Consider the following 23,205-nt stretch of genomic DNA (forward strand, 5'->3'; position numbering starts at 1 on the left):
TAATGTATATACCAAGAGGTACGGATTTTATCAGTAGAAGTCAGGCTGGATCAGCTGCTGCAACCGCTACTATGATCTTCCTTCGCTATCATCTTCCACATCTATACACGTGTGTCCTTGGATGACTATGATCATGAGACGTGTAATATCTCTGCCCAGCTGAACAATCCTTAACCAGAGGGTCTAAATAGAACAGATTTTGATTCAGGTATTCATTCTTTTTTACAGCAATATTAATATACTTTTTGCATAAAAGCAAGACTTTGACAAAGAAAATAAAGAATCTTAGCAGTAGAATCAAATCTGTACCTTAAAAGTACTTACTGAGCTTTTAGGAAAGAAGTGCAGACCAAAGGCTTTCTTTTTTCCTCTAAAATGTACTTTCTCTTAAACAATGAGAAGTTTCAGCCTTACTACTCCATTTTTTCCTGAGACTGTCGTATTCCTATGAAGTTTTAATTAATTTGTTGGCACTTGCAAGATACTTGAAAAAACTTGAAGGTCAATGGCTGTCATAATTAGAAGCTGAAAGAGGAAAACAGACTGTGTGTTACTGCTTTGTAAGAATCAAGCAGCTCCAGAAACCTTGCTGATTATACACACCAAAAGTCTGTGCCAAGACTGACTGTCATTTAGTACCCTCTCTGCTTCCACTTGGAAAGACTTTATGTCTGCTTGTCTATGCCAGTCTGAGAAAGAATAAACAATGAGCTACTCAGACAATTTTTGGCTCCAGTATTTTGATACGTATAGTAAAAGCATGTGGTGGGAAAACAGGCATCTCATAAACAGCCTCTGTACAACACTTTTTTGCAAATGCATTTATTTAAAATGTGACCCTCTACATTTCTTGACCAAGTCTGTTCATGATGGAAAAGAAGGAAATTTGAAAACCAAAACCCATTCTTCTTCACTATGCTTGTCATGGTCTTATCTCTTCTGCATGTTTCTGCCTTTTGTCCTTTGTGGCTGGCAGTGTGTATGTTCCCTTGATACCCTGTTCTGCCTTGTAACATCTCAAATATGTGTAGTAAAGCAATGTAACAGCAAATCCAGACAGAAAAGGTTAGTGAGACTGTCAGTTCTGTGTCTGGGTGAGATAACTGTACTCTTTCCTTTCCCACCATGGGAAAAAAGGAAAGTTTTCAATTAGGTTTTGTTCTTACCCTTCTGAATATATTGGGAAGTATGCTACATGTTGAAAAACAATAATACCCATCCCATTCTCTTTCTAAGATAGAATAATTTATTTGTAATGTGTATTTGAAATCCTGTTGAAGGAAGTTAACACAATAGCTTCATTAGGTGAGATTTGGACACCCAATGTTTTCTTAGGAAGTACTCATGAATCTGCAAGCTGTGATCCAGCATGAATATACTGCGCAGATATCACAGCTTCCAACAATATCTTTGAAAACACATTTTTCAGTAAATCAATCACATAATGTCAACTGTTGAAATTTATTATAGTCTGCTATAAAAAAAATAGTCAAAAAGGAAATATTTAGGCTTGGTTTCATTTGCTGTTACATGAACTTGTGTCCTGGGTTCAGCAGTAGCAGTCATTTTTCTCCTTCTTAGTAGCTGGTGCAGTGCTGTGGTTTTGACTTTCAGCCTGGGAACAGCGCTGGTAACACCAATGGCTTTACTTGCTGCTCAGTAATGTTTACCCTGACCAAGGACTTTGTGAGCCTCATGCTCTGCCAGGGAGGAAGGGAAGCTGGGAGGAAGCAGAGACAGGACACCTGACCCAAACTGACCAAAGAGGTATTCCATACCACAGCACATCATGCCCAGGATGTAAAACTGGGGGCAGTTACCTGGAAGGGTTAGATCACTGCTCAGGTCTGGCTGGGTATCGATCGGCGGGTGGTGAGCGGTTGTATTCTCTTCCCTTGTTATTTCCCTTATCATTATTGGTGGTAGCAGCAGTGATTTGTGTTATACCTTAGTTACTGGACTGTTCTTATCTCAGCCCGTGGGAGGTACATTCTTTTGATTCTCCTCCCCATCCCTCCAGGAGCAGGGGGGAGGAAGGGGGAAGGGGGGGGAAGTGAGAGAGCGAGCTGCATGGCTGGGCTTAAGCCACACCAATTTTGTATTCAGTGACTTAATGCACAGCAAGTCTTTCAGTCACTGCATTATTGCTGAGCTGTAGGACCTGAAAATATTCCTTTCTCAGTCCCAAACTTGTGGATTTTACAGAAGTGTTTTACAGCACTGGCATGAAAACATCACCCATGAAGTTAAGTCAAGCAGCACATTTGAAAAAGGATTAAAGCTTAAGAACTCACTAACTTCTCTTTTGATAACTTCCTTTTTTTAAAGTGTCATACTCATACTCTTAATGAGTCAATCTGAGCCCACCAAGTGTCACACATCTTTTGTACAAAAGCGATATAAGCAGCTATTCCCCACCCTGCACAGAGCAAGTGCTGCACACAGCTGGGCTGTTCAAATTCTTTCATCGGGATCAATGTCGTGCTGAATAACAGAGTCCCCTGTTTCTTCAGTGAGGTCTTTGGCAGCTCTTGGCTTCTTTTAACTTTGACTTTTCCTTTTTATGGCTCACACAAAGGATAAAAACTTTTAAAATTACTATGTATCAGTTGACAGGAAAGGTGGCTCATTTTTCCATATTTGATCTGTAGACTCTGATGGCCCTAGGCTTATCTGAGAATGTAAGCTAAAACTGGCTGTAAGTGCTGCTCAAATGAAAAAAGCAATATAAATGGACATTGGTCATGTCTTTGAAGAGCTACAGCCACTTTCTTATTTGAGCCATTAAGTTAGATGTATGGAAAGCATTATATAAACTGATAGCACCAGGGTGCCTCTCTCGTTGCTGTACTAGGGCACTCTAAGGATAGTCCCAGCACCATCTCCATGTTCATCATTCTAACAGATGACCATATTAAACATAAATTTGGGTTTAGATTTCTATGCTTTCCCACTTTTTGCTTTTGGCACAGACAGTTTTGTGCTGTGATGAACATGCAGGTTAGCTCCTTCCCCATCACAGTGCCAGCAAGCTAAACTACTCTCAAGGCCTACTCTGGAGAAAAGTCTTTTTAACATGAGCTGACTAACTTTAAGCTGTAATTTTAACATAAGTTCACTGCTTTTTTGTAAAACCCAGGGATTACTGTATCTAGGCTTACCCAGTGGCTTCCTCTTATGGCTTTCTACCTCATTTACAGCACAGGAGTCAGATACTACACCAGCAGAAATCCCACCCACGTGACTCATCTTTGTTTCACGCGCATCAGTGGAGCACTAAGAAGCCTGTATGTACATCCTTGCTCAGACACCTCCAGTGTAAAAAAAAGGGAGAAAATAGACTCCTTAGAGTTTGTATTCTCTGTGTTTTCAAACCTTATCCACTCTCCATAAAGACCACAGGACCCATAGTCTTAGTATCTCTCCCAACATGTGTTAGGATGGCATTTCAAGAGCTAAATATGCCTAATGACTTACATGTAGTGTCCCATGCTTTTCTCAGGATGTCTAATTCTGAAACAGCCTTTAAGATCACCACTTACCATCCTTGTTAGTCCACACAGACTCCTTGAGAGCCTGCTTTTCCCGTATAGCTATCTGTGTGTACAAATGATAGCATAAGGTTGAGCAAATAAGCTATCTATGTAGCAACTCAATGCCCTTCCTGCATGGGTGATAAAATCTGCCTCCTGTTCATACCCAGTCCCTGCAGTTTCCCAAATGCAAATGTCGGAAATATGAGTCTACTAGAATCACTAGCTATTTCTTTCCTAGTTGTAACCCGTCACCTCAGAAATTTAAAATCCATTGTGCTGTGTGACTGAAGACAAGGCAGTTCAAATGAATATTGATGTATAAATGAGAAAAAAAAAGCCTCTCCGTACTCTGCTTCTGCTTTCCTTTTTTTGTCCATAAAAGCAACTTAGGGGATTTGCAGGCTGTGTGGTACTGGTGCTCGGCAAAACATTCCCCATGGCTCTGGCAGCAGCATGATGGCTCAGTTCAATTTCTAGCAACTGCCAAGGCCACACAGAAAATGCCAGAGAACAAAAGCACAGACTTGACTGAAATGCCTGTATTGCAAAAAAAGAAAATGAGAAACAAACCATGACCCCTCTGCAGTGGAAAGGAAGGATAAAACAAAACAAAACAAAAGGATAAGCTAACACGTAAGCTGCAACAGACCAGAGGAAGAACTAACACAAGGAAACCTTCCAGGAGCAGAGGGAAGAGAAAAGGAAATAAAGAACAGGGAAGACAGATTCCAGCAGTGAAGGAGCTAAATGTAGCTTCAGCTCAGACCTTTTCCGGAAATGTGTTGGACACATTTGCTGCATAGTCCAAATGACCGAGAATGGGATGGAGTTATGCTAATCAAGACAAAATTATGAAAGTCCTTTAATCCAATAAGCGTTCATTGGATGTGGAGTATATTCACTGTCATTTTATAGTTCTGAATCACATAGATATACCCCAACTATTAATGGCAATTGTTAGCAGCTCCATTTTAATTTTCTCTCATGTTCTAAGAACAGAACTTATGTATCATTTAATTTTGTATTAAGCCAGAAATCTTTATTTATGCAAATTTAAGTGCACTGAGAAATGATCGAACACTCTCAAAAAAATTATACTTGAAGTAGGTATTTCACATAAAACTTTAAGAATATAAAATTAAAATCTGTTCCCCTCATTAATCTTTCCAGTCTCTCTTGCTGGGTGATATGAAAATGAAGGCAGGGTTGTTGAGAACTAATTATTTTTCATCCTTCTTTTTTCAGTTAACATGATTCTTTGTACTGTGGAGCTGCTCAGTGCAGTTTCTGCATCTGGTGCATCTGGTGGTGAAATACTAGTGGCTTACCTCACCTATAGCAATTTTACTCTACTGAAAACAAGCAAAATTACGCTAGAGCTTGGCTTGTCTGAATTTTAGAAGAATACTACTCTGAGATCTAGTAAAGGCTGAAAGGTTCTTGGAGCCAGTCATTTAAATGAATGCTCCCCAATTATTTGCCCTGTCTGCTCTTTTCTAGGCTAAACAAATGCAGCTCCTAAAAACTTTCCTGAAGGTGACTTTTTTAAATCTTCTCCACCTTGTATTGCTTTCCCATCTGTCAAACTCTTTCTTAGATCATGGGGAACAGACTTGATTCCAGTCCTCCAGAATCACAAAATGGGCAGAGTATCTCTCCCATGTGTCTTGCAAGCAAGAGAATTGCCCCTCCTTGCAATGTTTTGTGCTATGCTGAGAAGTTTTCCATCTTTTGGATGTGTATGAGGTATGCAGTTGCAATGTCTACATTTGTCTAACATAATATGGCAACAACAGTGACTTCTGAAATAATTTCCTTGGAAAAATACACATCAACTTAATCTCCATTCAGCATTTAGCTCTTCTTTTTTTTTAAATTAAGGATCAAATTAGTGGCTAGAATGTCAAAATATGCACCTGCTTTCTATACATAAAGTATTTGTGCATGTTTCTGTGCATGTATGTGCACTTTGATTACTCAGTTTCTGTGTAGCTCATTCACAGGGTAAGTATTTTAAGAAATCTCTTTGTTCTGGAGCTATCTGAAGGAATTTTAAATAGCCCAGCTAAGGTACTTAAGGAGAAATGTGCATGTATTTGCAAAATAAATTAGCATCTCACTCCTTTTGGTGGCAGCAGGCAACCTACCCCTTTTCAACCCAGTCTTTCAAAAAATACATGTGGCAGCAATGGTACATAACTGTGGTCACAGATTAATTATGACTCAGTTGATTCTCCAAAAATGAGATTTTCCTTTTAAGAATAAGTTACACTGCAGAGTGTTTGCAGAGGCATGCAGACAGCACAAGGAATCTCCATGGGTAAGCATACTTTCAGCACAGATTTGCTGAATACTTTTTTTGATTTCATGGACTTAGGGCACTAGTGTGTGACCTTATCTGCAACAGTGTTACTGTGTCAAAGAACAAGGATTGGAACAGGGTGTGCCTGGTTCTTTAAGAAATACAGCTCCAAAGCCTGTAAGGAGCTCATACGGAAATAATTTCCTCTTATTACAGTTGGTCTCTCTTGCGCTGGTAGGAGCAGTCAGACCAAGCTTTCAACTTCTCAGACTTTTTTCTCTTGGTTTCTTTGCATGAAAGTATTTCATACAGACCTACCTTTCATTTGTCAAACAGAAACTTTGCTGCTTCTAAACCTGCTCCCCCAAAAAGCAGTTCAATGAAGGACAGCTTTCTACTCTGCAAAAAACAATTCCCACCAGTTTTATGTACTGGTCCGTCTGAAATCCTTCAGAGGTGGACTTAATGTTGGAAGCCCTATTCCGCAGCCTGGTGTAATGTGAAATGTTACTGCTTGGTTTTGCAGATACGAAATGTGGCAGCCAACCTCTGTGTGGACAGTAAACATGGAGCCACAGGGACTGAGCTGAGGCTGGACATCTGTGTGAAGGATGGCTCAGAACGAACATGGTCACACGAACAGGTATTTTAACAGCAGAAGGAGAAAAGCAGTGTAAAACTGTTGCTTCTCCAGTTTCTAAACATTTCTCTGAGGGCTTTTCCTTATCCAAAGGCAAAGTAATGCAGGGTGTGGAAATAATCTGTGAATTATTGCTGATCTTAATGGCTTTTACAAACTACTCTTTATCATAACCTCAGAAACTCCAGCTGCCACCTGGTCTGTGTATTAGTCTTAATTTCAAAAATGCCCAAACTGCTTTTTGGTGCGCCATTCTCCCCCACTGTGTCATGAAAACATGCTGATTTTAGTTCAGTTACCTGAAAGTATTTTAAATATAGTACCTGGACTTGTAAAGCTCTAGTGGTAGACTGCTTTTATGCTTTCATCTCAATAAGTTCTGTAAGTGGTTATATTTTAAATGAATATGAGACAAAAGCAAGATAAATGGGTAAAAGGTAGAAAGAAAGCATTTCAGAAAGATAGGGAATGATAAAGATTTCAAAAAAAAAAAAAAGCTTTTATCTAGGTAAAAATATATTAGCTCTCAGGAGAATGGAGCAAAAGAGCTCTTATTTGTGCTCATTGTGAGTGCCATAGGAAAGGGGTCATGACCCAAAGGCTATGGGTCTGGCCAACCTGAGCAAAGAGAATCCAGATGAAAAGTACAACCTAACCATTTATTAGCAATTTTAGTGAGCATACCTTTCACAGGGGAAGGTCCCAGATTAGAAAAAATTCCCAGTGCTTAGGAGAAAAATTGACCTGGCAGTCACACGTGGCACTTTGTAAAAGCTTAAAAAGCTCAGGAGAGGGGAGTTCTAAGGGGTATTTGAAGTGCTGAGGTCAAGAAATCTTTCTCTGAGGATACTCAGAAATGCAGGGGGAGAGGTGCAAGTGCCTGAAATGGAGAAGCTGAAAGATGATTGCAGCTTAGGGAAGTGCCAACATGGGAAAAAGAAAGCTACTGAAGGAAGACATCTTCACACAGCTACCAAAGATCTAGCGCAGTGATATGATGCCAAGACTAGATAAATATAGTCCTGTTTGTTTATGAAAGACAGCCAGTAATTCAAGCAATTAATTGAAAGAAGTTGTATAGTCCAGAGTTGATCATCACAGTGCTTTCTGGCTTTAAAATCTACAAACCTGAAGAGCTCCAGACCTTTCTCAGAAGGAAAGGAGTCATGTCCTGACAGACATGAGAGAAAGGAGGGAGGAAAACTGGACAAAAAGGTGAGAAAAAAAAAAATTAGCAAGGAAAGCAGAGCAAAGGGAGACCTGAAGTATCCTTTGAAACAGTAAATGGTTGTGAGGAAGGGGAAGGGGTGCAAAGGAAGAAGGATGTTAGGAAGAAATCCATGTTTCAAGGGAAATCCAGTGCGTTGTGAGGTTTGGGATCAGACTCCATGTAAAGGTCTCATACTATACTAATGACAAAAAGCAACTTCATTAAAATAGATAGGGTTAAGCGAGATTAGTTCAATCAGCCAGCTCTTCATATCATAGAACCAGAACTAGCCTCAAGCACATCCACGCTTGAGCTGCACTCCAGGGACAGCATGAATCATTTCTGCCGGGTTGGTGGGGGAACAGCATGTACCTTCTTTCTGTGGGACAGCATGGAAAATACTGCCAGGGAACACCACTTCTCCCACCTAAGCAGTGTGACTGTGTTGGGAAAGGTCCATTTGCTGGTCAGTTTGGTGATTCCTCGGGGCTGCTGTAGATGAGGGACTGGGTGGTGGGCACTGCTGGATGCTCCTCCTGAGGCTATTGCAGCTCCAGGCAAGCAAATGCAAACACACCCAAAGGCAGCTTAATTATCTAACAGCTATTTAGTTATTTAACCCTCAAAGCAAGCTGTTTTCTTTTGTTTCAACTCGTTTGTTGCAGGGTTGTGTGTTAAAATCTGGCCCTAGGTTGGTGACAGTTGATAGAAGTGTGGTTTAGATTGGTATATTTTAATGAAATTCCTTGATTCATATTCAGTCCCAAAGGCTGAATATTACCTGCAGTGTGTGTGGGACCAGAGTCCAGTAAATCATCTCTTGAGGAGGTGCAGTCTTCCACTTGCAACATAGTAAGCTGTGAAGATGAACTTTGTTAAAGAGTGTTTGGGAACAAGTGCTGAACACCTGACCGACCCTCAGAGAGAAGCTCCATATTGCTTACGTATTTTGAGTTTGTTGACTACATGATTTTTTACATATGCCAGTAGAAACTATCAGCATTAATGAAAATATCAAGCATTTTAGTATCATATTTCAATCAGCTTGGATTGACACTGAGCTGCTCTTGTAACTTGTGGTATAAATTGACAGAAATCACTGCACTTTCTCTAAACTTCTCCAAAATTAAAACACAAAGGGGAAGGAAAGGGCAGGAGGAATAGGTTGGACAGAGCCTTGGGTGACGCGGTTTAGTGTGAGGTGTCCCTGCCCATGGCAGGGGCTTGAAACTAAATGATCTTAAGGTCCTTTCCAACCCTAACTACTCTATGATTCTGTGATAGCAGAGTGTGGTGTTCTTACAACTCTGTCTGCCCAAGAGCTAACTTCAGGGAAAACTGTGTTTCTGCTGGACTGATAACCAGCAGCAAAGGCAAATGACAGGTATCACTCTCTCTTCTCAAGTGCCGCAGCCTGGCCAGGGAGTGAGGTGGACAGGCATCATCTCCAGCACAGCCCGCCAAGCGGCTGTGCAGCCTGCTGAGCTTTTTCTTCTCTGCCTGGAGGTATAGTTCAGGTCAAGGTGCAGTTCTGAAATGTGGCATTTCCTCTTTGTGCAGGGCACATGTTGTACACTCAAGTCTAACCCGTAGTCAAAAGCACAATGCCAGCTGACGGACCCCAGCCAGGCAGCAGGTAATTGAGCAATGTTCTCAGGCTGGAAAGCATTAATATTATCAAAAAGGCCTTTGTCCTATATACGGTCCCAATCCAGTGGCTGTATCAGGCAATCATTCTTCAGGCCCTGTGCCAATTACACATGACGCTGGAAAGCTCTGTTTTCCCCAGATAGTGTGTGACAAGGCTAGGCTGCATGAAAAGCTAAAGCATGAGGGCTGAGTGGTTGCTTGGTTGCAGATGCAGAGGATGGGGCTGGTTTTTGGGCTCTGTGGTATGGGAGAAGGCAGAGGAAGAGTATGAGCATCTGCTGGGACAGAAGGTTTCTTGGGTGCAGCATGGAACAGTGAACAGCAGCTTGGCACGTTGCAGGTTATCACCAGCCTGCTGTTAATAATGTGTCTGGAAATGTAGGTGCAGCCTTGTTGCAAATCAAAAAGCAGACAGGAATGAATGAAGGGGTACAAAAAGGTTCATCCACTTCTCATAAAATCCAACACAGGTGGCTCCTAACAGCTTGGGTCAAAGGAACAACAAAATCCAAAGTGACAGGTGGTGGCAAAGCAAAGCACTGTGTAACTCAGGACTTCAGCTAATAACATGTAGCATTGTGGCACATTAGACAGTGGAGAGAGAATTTCTATGTTCACCAGTTTTAGTGTTAACTAAAGAAAGTTGGCTGTGAAATGGAGAATAGCTTAGAATGATGAGATTAGAAGGACTGCAGGCCTTCAAATTTTGCTTGTAATTACAAAATCTTAATATTAATTAGGTATATGGAGAAGTATAACCTTTTTCTGAACAATCTTTTTTCTCTTCTCTTAGTCCTAAAATTTAGTTCCTGTCCCTAACAAGTTTATTTTATAATAGTATCACTAGACAGAAGATGTACTTCTTGACTTAAAATGAAACAGTTTTACAAAACAGGAGGCTAGGAAGGAGGCAGACAATCTGTGCTAGTCTAAACATTGAGATCTACTATTGCACAGATCCTGGTTTTCAGTGAAAGGGATCAAAAAACCCCTGTCATCACATCTTGACTTTCAAACAGAACACTGCCCTGGCGGTCTTCAGAAACCACACAGGACTGGAAAGAGATAGCCTGGATCAGAATGACCTGATTTAAGGGCTAGCTTGAGCCTTTCAAGTGTAGCAATACTTTCAGTGGGATGGTAGTCCCTGGCCAAGGTCCAGAGAGCAGCAGGAATTGGCCCCTCAGTTCTCTAGTCATGCACAGAATGAGAAATTTCGAGAGCCACCCACTGGGAAAGATGAGGAATGTCATTCAAGAGGATCTCTGTCTTGTAGTAGTAATGAGAGGGAGAATATTGCGAAACCACTGTTCCACAGCATTCCTCTAGGTATTTGTTATTCATCACTTTGAACTCCATGTTTATTACTTGTCTGTAGAAAGGTACAAAGTAAGAGAAAGAAATGTCTTTTGTTGTTTTTTCCTTAAGGGAAAATTATCCCAGGTTTCTCTTTTTCTAAAGAAACAGCCGTGTAGATTTTTTCTGTACCAAATCTTCTGTCTTTGCTTGTGAAATGATGTTATCTTTGTAGGGCATCCATGATGCTGGTTCCAGGAAACATGAAGAAAAGTAGAAAAAGACTTAACCTTTTGAAAAGCAGAGATTGCTTTGAAAATGAAGTTAAAGCTGTCCACTGCATTTTGCTGCAGATAAATGTAAAAAGCACTCTTGGACAAAGAAGAAATAAGCAGGACACAGGTGTAGATTAAGAAAATGTTGTCTAGAAAACCTGAAATGCTGAAATAAATAGGGAGCAACAGCAGTTAACAGAGGGAACGTGGGCTTACAGTAAGACGGACAATGAAAAAGGGAAATATTCAGATATAGGCTTGTATTTTGTGCTTGCAGGCCAAGGGAAACAGTAATGCCTCTCAAATGTGGCATTTGGAGGATGGTACAACATTGAAGGATGCAGCTTGTTTCAAAGCTGTATTTTTTCAAAGGAACACAGAAAGGAGATAGCTATCACAGTGAAAGGTTTAAAACTTGGGAACCACAGCAGAAGTATACAGAATTAGACCCACACTACACCAACTGTCATTTGTAGATACTGGTTCTACCAGGGAATGTACACACTGCAGGGAGCAGGGTGCTAGGTAAGGGCTGAAAAGATCCTGAGATGGGGTAGGTGCAGTGCTGGAAGCACTCTGAGCACAGTATTGGGAGCTGCCTTTCCGCCTAATGAGCCTGCGTGCAGTTCCGCATGAGCCATCACAGCTAAACGGTTTCCACTAATAAAGTTCGCTCATTTAGAAAGAGCTTCACTTTCTCAATGTTATGTTTCAGTTTATACTATGGAAAATCAAAAGTCATGCAGAAAGATGAAGAATAGCACTGACATCAAAAAGAAAAAAAAAAGAGGGGGGAAAGGGAGAGAATAAAACCTCACAGCTCTCAGCAGAGCTTCTAGATAGTAATTTGCAACCTGCAACCCATTTTCTGCAAGGATTAGTCCATGGGAGAGAAAAATTCACTCTGCATCTTTAAATCTGGTGCTGTCAGACCTGTCACCTTCATCTAATGATTGAAAGACTGCAGTGTCAAAGCATTATTTCAGACAGCTGGTATCTAATTGAGAAAGATGCCTCTGTTAACTGTGAGCCTCCATGATTCCTCTCAGGCACTGAGAAAAAGGTCTTTAACAAGCTGCCTGTAGCTCGCAAGTCTCACAGTAGGAAGATGAAATTCATTTAACATGTGCTGTTTAGGGAAGACAGTTGAGAGAGGGCGTGCTAACAGTTTCCCATATAAACAGAAGGAAACTGTTCATTAAACATGGGAAAGATGCTTTGATGAGATCTGTCTAGGTAGCTTCTTCAGACCCAAATAAGAGATAGAGGAGCATCACTAGGAGAGACTTTCTGAGTCCTAAGTAGCTGTAGTTCTACTGCAGACCAGTGCTGCTTTAACTGGGGTAACTAAAGGCTTTAATACATCATACCCCCTCTCATCTGCACTGTATTGTGTCACCAGAGATTTTTTAATTGCTTGCCATACGGATTGTGCCTTCCTGGGGTATATACCACACTGGCACCGATGCACTTCAGTTAAGGTAGTTGGCATCACTGAATCATACACAGGAAGGATCAAGCTTTGTGTGTGGTTTTAAACATTTTTCACTAGTCATATATCATTATATTGCCTGACTGTTTTTCTAGCTCTTCACTTTTGGTTGGAGAGAAGACATCCGCCCTGGAGAGCCCCTTCACACCAGGAAGTTCTGCTTCGACGCCATTTCACACAGTAGCCCTGTCACACTGTATGACTGTCACGGGATGAAGGGAAACCAGCACTGGACCTATAGGAAGGTCAGAGATTCAGACTGTCTTGAGCCTGTATTCAGTTTAGCACAGACTTGTATTTTCCCATCAGAGAACTTCTGTTTTAAAATTCATCCCATCTTATTCCAATTTAATTTTGTCATAATCTCTCTCAGGTATGTTTCTTTTAAGCATTCTGCTGTTTAGGTCAAATTTAAGTGAAAATTAATCTGATCCAGCTCAGAGGGTATCTGTGTTGGATCTGTTCCCTGAAAGGTGTTTTGCCATTCTAGCGTTTCAAGATGCTTGTGATATTTTAACAGAGGCGCTGCTGGAAATATTTTCATTGAATGTAACAGCAGCAAGAAATGCTGCCCATGGGTTAAGTATTACTATCTTGCTACGTTTTAAAGATCTTAAAAGATTTTGAAGATCGTTAAGATCTGTATTTTAAAGATTTTAAAAAATCTCTTATTAAAAAAAAAAAATACACCCAACATTAAAAGCACTGCCGTAAGCCCAAAGAAAGCCGGAGTTTATAAACTAAAGATAAGCAGCTTAGACACTGCTTTGATCTGCTGAGTTTCAGCCTATTTTTATAAATCACTGGAAACAAAAGGTCAAGCTAGAAACTGTCAGAGCCTCATTTAGGGCAAAGTCTCAGTAATGCTACCAAGTTGTTGTTAGGGTTTTTTACAGGATTAATCAGCAAGTTGCAGGATAAAGACATACCTTTCTCTGAAGCGCTGAAGATTCCTCTCACATCTTTCACTTTTCTTTGACCACCATGCCTTGTCCACCACCTTGTTTAAACTGAAGCCAAAGTGCCAGGAATTGATCTTTGCCAGATAAACCTCAATACTGCTTTCTAGTTCGAAATTATATATAATAGAAAACTAATTCAGAACCATTAAAAATAGGTTTGCCCTGACCCTTTTTCTGAGTGCCTACTTACTATCCTGTGCCTTTTTACCCTATTTATATTGCAATTGGAGCTCCACCACAGATTTTCCAGAAGTGTAATCCCTTTGAAACTGAAGTATTACCTCTAATAAAGTTAGAGTGTATGAGCCAGATATTTAAAGGGTATAAATCATTATGGCTGTATTGACGCATATCTGGCTTTATAATGACATAATAATAACTTCTTGCTTCAAAACCCTTCTGATTTATCTTTTTGCCTACCCAAGCTACAAGAAAGAAGCTTTCATACCTTTAGCACTTCGTTGGTGCTTAATGTAGCCAGCTCACAAGACAAAATTCAGGTCTGGAGCTGCCCTCTCTAAGGCTCATCACCTTTGATGAGGACATAATACAGCAAATAACTAAAACAAAAATGGCTTCTGAAAAAGATACACTGTGAGTTCTATTAAATTCTCTGCACAGCTTCATTTTTAATTTCCAGATGTCTGACAAGGCTGATATAAAAATTCTCAATGCAAGGCAAGCATTTCCATCTCAACAAGAAACACCACAAAAGTTTGTTATGATGGAAGTACTGCCACAGTCTTAACTGTAATACCAATGTGACAGCAAGCTGATTAGTTTACATAAACCTTCAAACAAAGAAACGGCATTGGAATAATAGAATTATGTATACATGGTTTTCTTTAGGCTTAGTTTTAGCTTGGCTACACAAGAAGTGTTTTTTATTGTTTCACTTAGTCTATTTCCTCAGATACAGAGCAGATTTACATTGGAGGTTTTTGGTGGTACAGCTATGTCTCCAAAATCCTGGTGATATAATCCTTATATAATTTTGAAAGCATCTTGGCAACAGAATTTGTAGTGGTGTCTCCCCAGAAAAAAAGGAAAATAAATGGATGTTATATTGATTTAACTGCATCTGTACTAGAAACTTACCTACAGGATGGTATGCTACTAAAATTGTACCCTAAGTAAATATGAGGAGTAGTCTGGTTAAGTAAGAAGTGCCTCCTTTTAAAAACCAGAAAGTAAGTCAACAACTCTGTTCTGTTCTCTGCGCCACTTAGAGACACTGTAACTTCCTAACAGTCACGTATCCATCCTGCAAATAATTTTTAGGAAAAATTACCTTGTTTTGTCCACTATCTCATAAGCTGCTTAATATGAAGTGTTTCTTGCCTTATGATGTCATACTGTTCCTACAAAACCAGAAGATAAGAGGTTTCTATTCTTTTGAGAATGAGTCTCTTCTCATAATCATTTGCATCCTTGAGCCTTTGGTAAGGAGAAGTTAGGGCTGTGAAGTGATCACAAAGTGCTGCAAATACTATTTGAAGCCAGGCACTGTTTTAAGATTCCATATTCTTACAGCATAGAAACCTGGATACTGACAAATAAAACCAGATTAAGTATTTCAGTGGCAAGTAGAATACATTAATATTTTACTTCAGGTAAGGAGTACTCTTCTGAAAAAAAAAGAAAAAATCCAGCTTATTCCCATTACCTGCACTTTGTTTTTTATTGCAGTGCAGTCTCAGAGAGTGCAAACTGCGTTCTTTACAGATTAATGAAACCAAAACCACCACTAATAGACATGTCAGAAAACTATTCTTACTCCCATGCTGCCTGAAATACATCTGAGACACTATTTGAAAGTTCAGTAAGCCTGTGATATTAAGTAATCAATTCTTTTAGGACCAATCCAAAATATTGGCCTACAGACAAGTATACCCTTAAGAAAACCCTGTAAGAAGCAATGGAGTAAAATAAATCCAAGTAGTACCATCAACACTACTGAGGGTTGGAAATACAAGACAGTGAGTTTAATAGCGGAAAAAAAAAAATAATAATGACACCATAATGGTGCTCCCATCAATGACAGGAGCAATGTGAGAAATTAGAGAAATGTAAAGAACCTGAAATTATTAGAGGTGTGGGAGAGCAGTGGCTTCCCAAGCTAAAGCCGTTTCTTTGACTCTATTTGAGGTTCATAGGCATGTCAGAGCCAAAGTTCAACAGTGCTTACAAATTCCCATTGCTCCCAGTGAAGGAATATGGCTCTGGCTTTCAATGTAGCACCATCCTGGATTGTCAGGAAATACGTTGGTTGTGATAAAGTACGATTCAATTTATGTGCCTTAGTCCTATTAGTGCTATTTGCAGAGTGCAAGTATCCAAGAGAGGGCTGATTTAGTATGTCTTTAAAAAGAAACAATTGTGCGAAATCAGTTTCATTAAGCGGTAATTCTACCCTGAGCCCAGTGATTATGATAGATGCTAGACTGATAACATCAAAACCTGTGCCCAGAAAGAACAGCATGGTTTGCTCATACTCTCCTGACAGCTTCAGGGACAAACTGTAAGTTCACTGTTCACACAGTAGGTGCATAGATTATTTCCTCAGACAACCAAAGACATGTCGTTGTGATAGTGGCTTTTATCATGTGGACATGTGTCCTACTGAAGCTGTGCTGGGGCTACCAACTAATTTCAGATAAACTACTGCAGCCACCAGCTGATAATGACTTCCAGTTGCTATTGACCTTGGCCATCGTTATAGTAGTGACCTAGAAGAAATGAAAGACTCTGTGCCTCATTACCAATCCCCTGAACTGTCAAGGCACATTATCTTACAGAGAAGTTTCTCCTCCTGCAAATAATCTTCAGGACTGCCTTCATGCAGAAGGGAAAAAAAAAATCACTGTGCTGTTTTCAGATTTTGGAAGTGTCTCCACAAGAGTTCTTATGTTTTTTTTATGTTAGTGTAAAGAAGAATTTATCTATTTCTCTCGGAAAGTCCTTTCTGGCATGCATGCAACTGTTCCTCCTCAAAGTCCTGAGCCTGTTCCCATTGAAATCTGAGAGCAGCAGGCTTTGACCTTAGGTCAGCGTAAACTTGAGATTAAATAAATTAATAGAACTTTGCCAGAAGTTTTTGCAGAGTGGTAACTGTGTCCATGCTCTTAAAAGACACTCTTCTCTCCTAATAACCAGACTGAAAGAAAGCGCCAACAATGCTTCACTCAAAAAACGCATCCCTTGGATATTTCTGTGAGAAGAGCCCTAGGTCTCTTCAGAGGGCTGGAGTGTTTTTCATAGCACACTTCTTCTGTACTGAAGCTGCTTCCTTTCTTCCTGTACCAGCTATCCTGTTAAAGCTTCTACTGTTGCAGCTTTGGCTTCCTAATAACTTGGTTGACCTTTATGCCCAGCTATAAGGCAAGGAAAAGCAGATGCCACCTTCCTCCAAGGCCACACAGCAGGCCTGGTGGCCCTGGCGCAGACAGTGTGTTCTGATTTTGGGCAGTGCGAGGACAGGAGGAGCTGGCAAGATGAAAATAGGTGCCTCACTACCCCATAGGGTTCTTGGGAGACCTTGCCAGCCTGCCTCCTAGTAGGGACATGACTGCCATTTGTACATGGCACAGGTAGCCCCTTCTTGCAAGCTGTAGTATCCTATCTGCTCCCCTCACAGGACAAAATGGAGCATGATGGAAAGGACTCCACCCATTTGGTTTACTCCTGTCAGCTTTGATGTCATCCCTCTGAATTACAATCTTGTGTGTGTGTGTGCTTACCCACTGTCTCGGGGAAGGGCGGATGGTGGAGGTGAAAACCAGGGTTTGCAAAAGGCAGATTTAACACCAGCACCCTCAGACATAGCACAAGATGCTTTTGACCTCTCTCTTAGTTGCATGCTAATACCAAAGAAAGACATTGTGCAGTGTTTTGCAATGCACAAAGTCAATCAACTTCAGCTTTCCTAAATTAAACAAAAAAAAAAAAAAAAACAAACAAACAAACAAAAAGAAAACAAAACAACAGAAAAACCTTTATTTTTCCAAAGTGTTTCTAAATAGGTACGATTTCTTATTGGTTTCTTGTGTCATTTATTTTTGTCTTCAGACTTCTTTGTTGACTGTAGGGTATTTTTAGGTAAAGAGAAGTTTCTGTATGATTATGATTGTTGCTCAGCACTCAGAGCACTTGGGTGAGTTTATAATCAATTGCAATTTGACAGGGGTTTTTTTTCCCCTCCCCCTCTCACAAACTGGGCAAGCAGGCACATCCTGGATTAGTATTAAAATACTGGCAGGGCATGTTTGGCACAGAGGGGAAAAGCCTGGATGTGGTTTACCAAAAGTAATCTCAAACTTATTTCAACAGATACAGTAAAGGTATAGTCCCTGGAAACTTTCAAGCCATCTAATCACTCCCACATCTGTCACTCTCAAACACTTGCCTACATGAACTAAGTACGTTGAAACTACCCAACCCACATATACCACTTGCTTGTCTGTGTAATTTATGCTTTGCCAAATATTCGCAGTCAGGTAACTTACAATTTGCTACAGTTTATGAAGCAAAATTAATCAAGATAATAATATAAATGTCCTTTTTAAAGCAACTTAATCCACGCTTATCCTCCAAAAATCTCCCTAGGGAACTAAAACTGTTAGGATTGCCTTCTTATTAGGAGAGAGCGTATTTCAGCAGCAGGTCTTCTCAAGGCCATGGGCAGTCTGCATTTCAGGGGGTGAGAACTGAGACCATCAGTCTTGTGTCCATCTGTCCATCTTACCACTTCAGTTAATAATTGATTTTAAGATCTTCATCAAGTTGAAGAGCATCCATTTTCCAGAGAGATTGCTACAGATCCTCCTACCCAGAGAAACTGTCAGAAACAAATCCAAACAAAAAGAAAAACCCAAAACCAACCCACCACTTCTCAGATTCAGACATTTAAATAGGCTCCAGGCAAGCACATGATATGCAAAGATTATTAAAAGACATTCTGTTTTTTCATGATATTATGTGGTTGTTAGTTAACAAGAAGTTGTCTCCTCGTTCTTTCTTGAATCTTCCATTTCAAGAAGAATAATAACCCAAGGGAAAAAAAACCACTCCATTCTCTACAGCTTTCTAATAATAGCTGTGGTTATTGCACAAGTTTAGTGTACAGAGACCACAGAATCATTTCAGGTAGGGCTGTGTTAATCCATGTTCTGTAAAATGAGAACACTTCCAATGACTTGGCATTTGCTACTTAATTCTATTTTTTTTTTTCATTCCTGTAGGACAAAACTTTGTTCCATCCGGTAAGCAGCAGCTGCATAGATTGCAACCCAGCCGAGAAGAAGATTTTCATGAACAGATGTGATCCTTTATCTGAAACCCAGCAGTGGATTTTTGAACATATTAATAAGACTGTTTTAGAAAACTTTAACAGCAAGGCCAGTTCCTAGGGAAAAAAAAAAAAATTTAAAAAAAGAAACAATGAACGCACCTAATTCCGTACAGACTGCAGACTACACTTTCGCCAGCATCTGGGTCAAAGGAGTCAGGAATTAAATTTCCTAGATCCAGGAAATCTGTTCTGAGGATTAAGAAAATGCCACAGCAAGAGCCAGCAGGCTGTCCTTGTGGATGTACAGTATCTGGAGAACTTGGCCAAGAGCCTCACCGGATGCTGCTGAGAACTTCAGGCTGAAAATTCCCTTGCTGGTCGAGGGAAAAACTTTGTTTAAAAACTGTTTAAAAGTACTCCAAGTTAATAAAGTAAAACAAAACTCGAGTTTCTCAGGTCAAATCCTGCTGTAGTGAGTAGCTCAGAACAGATGCTATAATTTGGGATGGGTGTATCATGTGCATGATGGCTACAGGAACCTGAAGAAATACCAGGTTTTAGAATTAAACATGCTGGTAGAAGAATAATGATGTCCCAGCAGTCTCTAGACAAGATATATGCTCTATTGACATTCTCTTAATAAAATGTTGGGTTAAGCAGGTTTAACCTTCAGAACTGCTGCAATTAATTTTAAATACCTCCCTTTTACAGTCCATTCATTACCAAAATAGGAACATTAGAAATCTTAGGGTCTAGGATTACATTGTAGTGAAGCATGAAATAAACTGTAAGGTTTTGCTCTCACATTTCCCCCTTCAGGACAAAAGGTAAAGCAATCAAATTTCTATACATGATATATTTAGCAATTGTGATTCAAATCGCATTGTCACACAAGGTGAGATTTTTTTCTTAGTGACAAATGTAACAGCAGCAGCTGCAGCATAATGGAAGGCTTGTGGAGTAGCTATCTCTTCTAAAGGTAGAATCTTTACCAAACTATAAATTAAAATGAAAATAGGCTGGGCTGGGGGTAAAAATCAGGAAAGTAGGAAATAATTGCATACTGCATGCAGAACTAGGTTAGTCAAGTTAACATTGGTACACTGCCATCACCTAAAAAGCGTGTTGACTCCCTGCAGCACAGCTTTGAAGATCTTGCAGAGATGTTGTAGTGCTCTTGACAGATGGGAGTGGAGAGAAAAATTGGCATGGATCTAGTTGGGTGTTTTTGGAGTTTTTTGTGAAATCACATGAACTTTCCAGAGTTAGCAAATGAATGCTATTGTAGGTCTCATGATGGAGGAAACAAGAAGTGCAAACAAGTCAAATGTTACAGTATTTTGGTACTTCAGGCACAGGCACGATTCAGGGTAAGACAGAATTCTTCACACTGATGATCGTTATGGCCTGTTGTGTCCCTCGGGCCCACCAAGCTGTTGGCATGAGAGACCTCTAAAACTTGTTTGGGGGCCTATGGTTCTTCTCAGCAGAAATCAGTTAATCCTGATATGTGGATACTGATTGATAGGTCTGGGATTTTTCAAGGTAAGAGAAAGTATAAATTTATATCAAGTAGGTATGTGGTCAGCTTTTACTTGAAAGATGAATTTACAGATGAAAGCACCGTAAATGCAGATAGATCACATCCTCTGTGCTGTAACAGTACTTTCAAGTTCCAAAAATATCGTATGTTATTAAGTTGCTTGTTCTGATTGCTGGAGAAGTGGCTGACTAACCAGAATACTGATGTGCTGTCTATCCTGTTTTGAGGGAGTAAGGTGACTGGTTTTTTTATTGCTCCTTAAGCTGTGTTTATGCACAAAGAGCATTGATTGCATCCAGAGGATGGTTCTAGTACCAATAACTGTGCTATTTTATGTCAGCACCTTGTAGTTGTAGGTTGAGGCCCAGACTTGTAGGTTATAGGAACTTTTTAGGAAGGAAATGAGATCCAGCAGTATTCAGGATGTATGCACTTGGACAGTTGTGAAATGTGTCCATACATGGAGCACTTGCTGCAAGATAGTGAAGAGGTCTTTCAAATAATCTGAAAGAAATGTATCTATAGAGTTAGACTTCTCATTTTATGATTTTAAAATAGGTGATCTTGTTTAGGTATTGTTTAATTTGAAGATATGGTGCACTCAGGAATGGAAGCAGTAAAGCTACTCTATGAGGATACTTCAGATTTGTTTGGCTATCAGTACACAGGAGCAGGCTAGACACTGCAGACTGTCAGCCTTCCCTGGTGCAGTGTTTGCAGCATCATTTATTTGCCACCTGAACATGAGGAAAGAGGATTTGGAAAAAAAAGAAAACGGCTGCCTACAATGTAAATGCAGCCCTCAAACTGTTGACTGTAACTGGCCCCAAACTGTCAAAGTTCCAGAAACAACACTGTATCCCCAAAATAGAGAGGCAAAGGGGAGTTGCAAACCAGCTAAGCAGCTTACCAGCACAGGCTGGTAGGATTGTATCATTCAGTGTCTGACTGCATTTCAGTGGTTTGATTTTGAAACGTCTAATGGGAACTAGACTTTTGTTGGGGCAAAGAAATTCTATGTCTGTTACAACCCTTGCTGAGTAATATTGCACAGCACTTTGCACTGCCAAAAGAAACCTTCCCATTACTCATAGCTGGACACTAATCGTAAGCTCTAGCAGTCCTTGTCAGAAAACAATCCACGTAACAGATACTGAGATGTTTGGGGAGGAGAGAAGGAAATATGATCTACATATGTATGTTTTCAGGTTTTATCTAAGAAAAAAATATATAAAAATATATTGGAGTTTGTTGTGGATCAATAGTGACCAACTGTTGATCAATCTGAAAGTATAAAGGTTAAATGAAGGTCTAAATCTTGAGGAAAGTTGAATGAGAACTTGTCACAGTGAGTGAGGCATAGAAACACACACACACACACATATATGTGTGTGTGTATATGCATATGTATATGTGACCAGTGGAAAGAAGTAGGTGGAGGAGAGAAGTTTGTTTTCACTTCATGGGCTGATCTTTCAAATATTTAGTATAACCAGAGGCATGCATGAAAAAATGCTAGGACACAATTAGACCTCTAGAGAAGACAGTTATCTCACTGTTTTCAGCTTGAGCAAATTACTCTTTGTTAAAAACTGAGACAAAAAAAGCTAGCATGCAGCTTCACCAGAGACAGGTGTAATCCTCCTACTATGGGTAGAAGGTAAGCCGAGGGACAGAGTTCTTCAGTGTTGTGCTCCTATAACATTTGGCATGATGGATTCACAAAATGGTTATGACTTGCTAAGCACAGGACTCCTTCAGCAGGAAGTTTTATTAATAATAAATGATCATTTAAAATTAAATCTCAGTTAAATTCTGTCGTGGGTGTTCTCCAAAGCTTTCAACTGATAACAGTATTTCATGACTAATTTAACATTCAGAATTTAAGTCTTCCTACAACCATATCTTTTCTACTCAGCAAAGAGCTGAACAACTTGATAGGATGGACAGATATATCTTCCTCACATATTTAATCAGGAGCATTTAGATTTAATATGCTTCTCTTCAAAAGACTGTGAAGTTTCTTCACAGAACTTCTTTCTTTTAAATACCTGGGTAGTTCTGAACATATGTTGAATTTAGTGCACAGGTAGCATGAACTGATGTGGGCTCATTATTTCAGTTGAGCTATACTGATCTGCCCCAACTGATTACTTGTTTGAGATTTTTCGGTTAATTATTTTATGGTGAGAAGGTGCTTTAATCAACATGCCTGAAGATCTCTATATCTTAATAGTTCATCGTTACTTACCCTAATGTTTTTCCATTTAGGGAAAGAGAGAGTAGATGACTATCTTTTTGTGCCCAGCAAACTGTTACTGCAGGAAAGAGCAACTGGAAAAGCTGGAACAAACACTTAAGTGCAACTAAAACTCTAATATCACTGCATATATGCCAAAATCTAAACAGAAGCCTTGGGGTAGAGGGCTTAGGAGCTGGAAACAAAGCATTTCAGCTGTTGGAGAGCAGCTTTGTTGCAGAGGCACAACCAGACTTCACTTCTCATTGGGCAGTTTTATTTTAGAACAAATGTTTCTGCAACAGTATGGCTATGTTAATGATATAATGCATGCTTCCTGGGTGGTGTCAGTTTATGAACAAATGGTCTGTAGCTGCTGAACTAGGTCTTCCTCATGATAAAGATGGATTAAGCTTGAAAGGAAGCTGACAAACACCTAACAGCATTTGATTACCGGCAGTTTGCCAGGCATTAATATCTCCATGACCTCAGTGAAAACGGATGCCACAGAAAATGGTAGAAGAAACGTATATAAATAGCTTAACCAAATTGATGTGATGGGTTGCATCTCTGTAAGAGTGGCTGTCAACTTTTTCTTTTAAAACAGTCATCATACTCAGAATTCATTTGCATTTTTACTGCTAACTTCTGCAAGGGACTGAGTGGGACCCTTTAAACCTCCCCAGTCAGATTGGTGGTGTAGCATTTAGGAAAGCAGTACTGGGAGGCTTTCAATGTGGCTGCCACAAGGGCTGTGTCCATTTTCTGTT

General features: G+C 40.0%; 1 protein-coding gene across 1 annotated transcript in view; it reads left to right on the forward strand.

The window, feature by feature from the left end:
* The window catches only part of GALNTL6 (polypeptide N-acetylgalactosaminyltransferase like 6), a 464,021-nt gene extending 444,921 nt beyond the window's left edge, over positions 1–19,100 (forward strand). The window contains exons 10-12 of the mRNA XM_057419062.1: positions 6,365–6,481; positions 12,497–12,646; positions 18,604–19,100. Of these exons, the coding sequence (XP_057275045.1) occupies positions 6,365–6,481; positions 12,497–12,646; positions 18,604–18,771 (435 nt within the window). The 3' untranslated portion in view covers positions 18,772–19,100. The remainder of the gene's footprint in view (positions 1–6,364; positions 6,482–12,496; positions 12,647–18,603) is intronic.
* The last annotated feature ends 4,105 nt before the right edge of the window (positions 19,101–23,205 follow it).

Source organism: Pezoporus wallicus, unplaced genomic scaffold (assembly GCF_028554395.1).
Source record: "Pezoporus wallicus isolate ANWC-B61680 ecotype Strahan unplaced genomic scaffold, APGP_CSIRO_Pwel_v1 contig_2384, whole genome shotgun sequence".
Classification (NCBI taxonomy): domain Eukaryota; kingdom Metazoa; phylum Chordata; class Aves; order Psittaciformes; family Psittacidae; genus Pezoporus; species Pezoporus wallicus.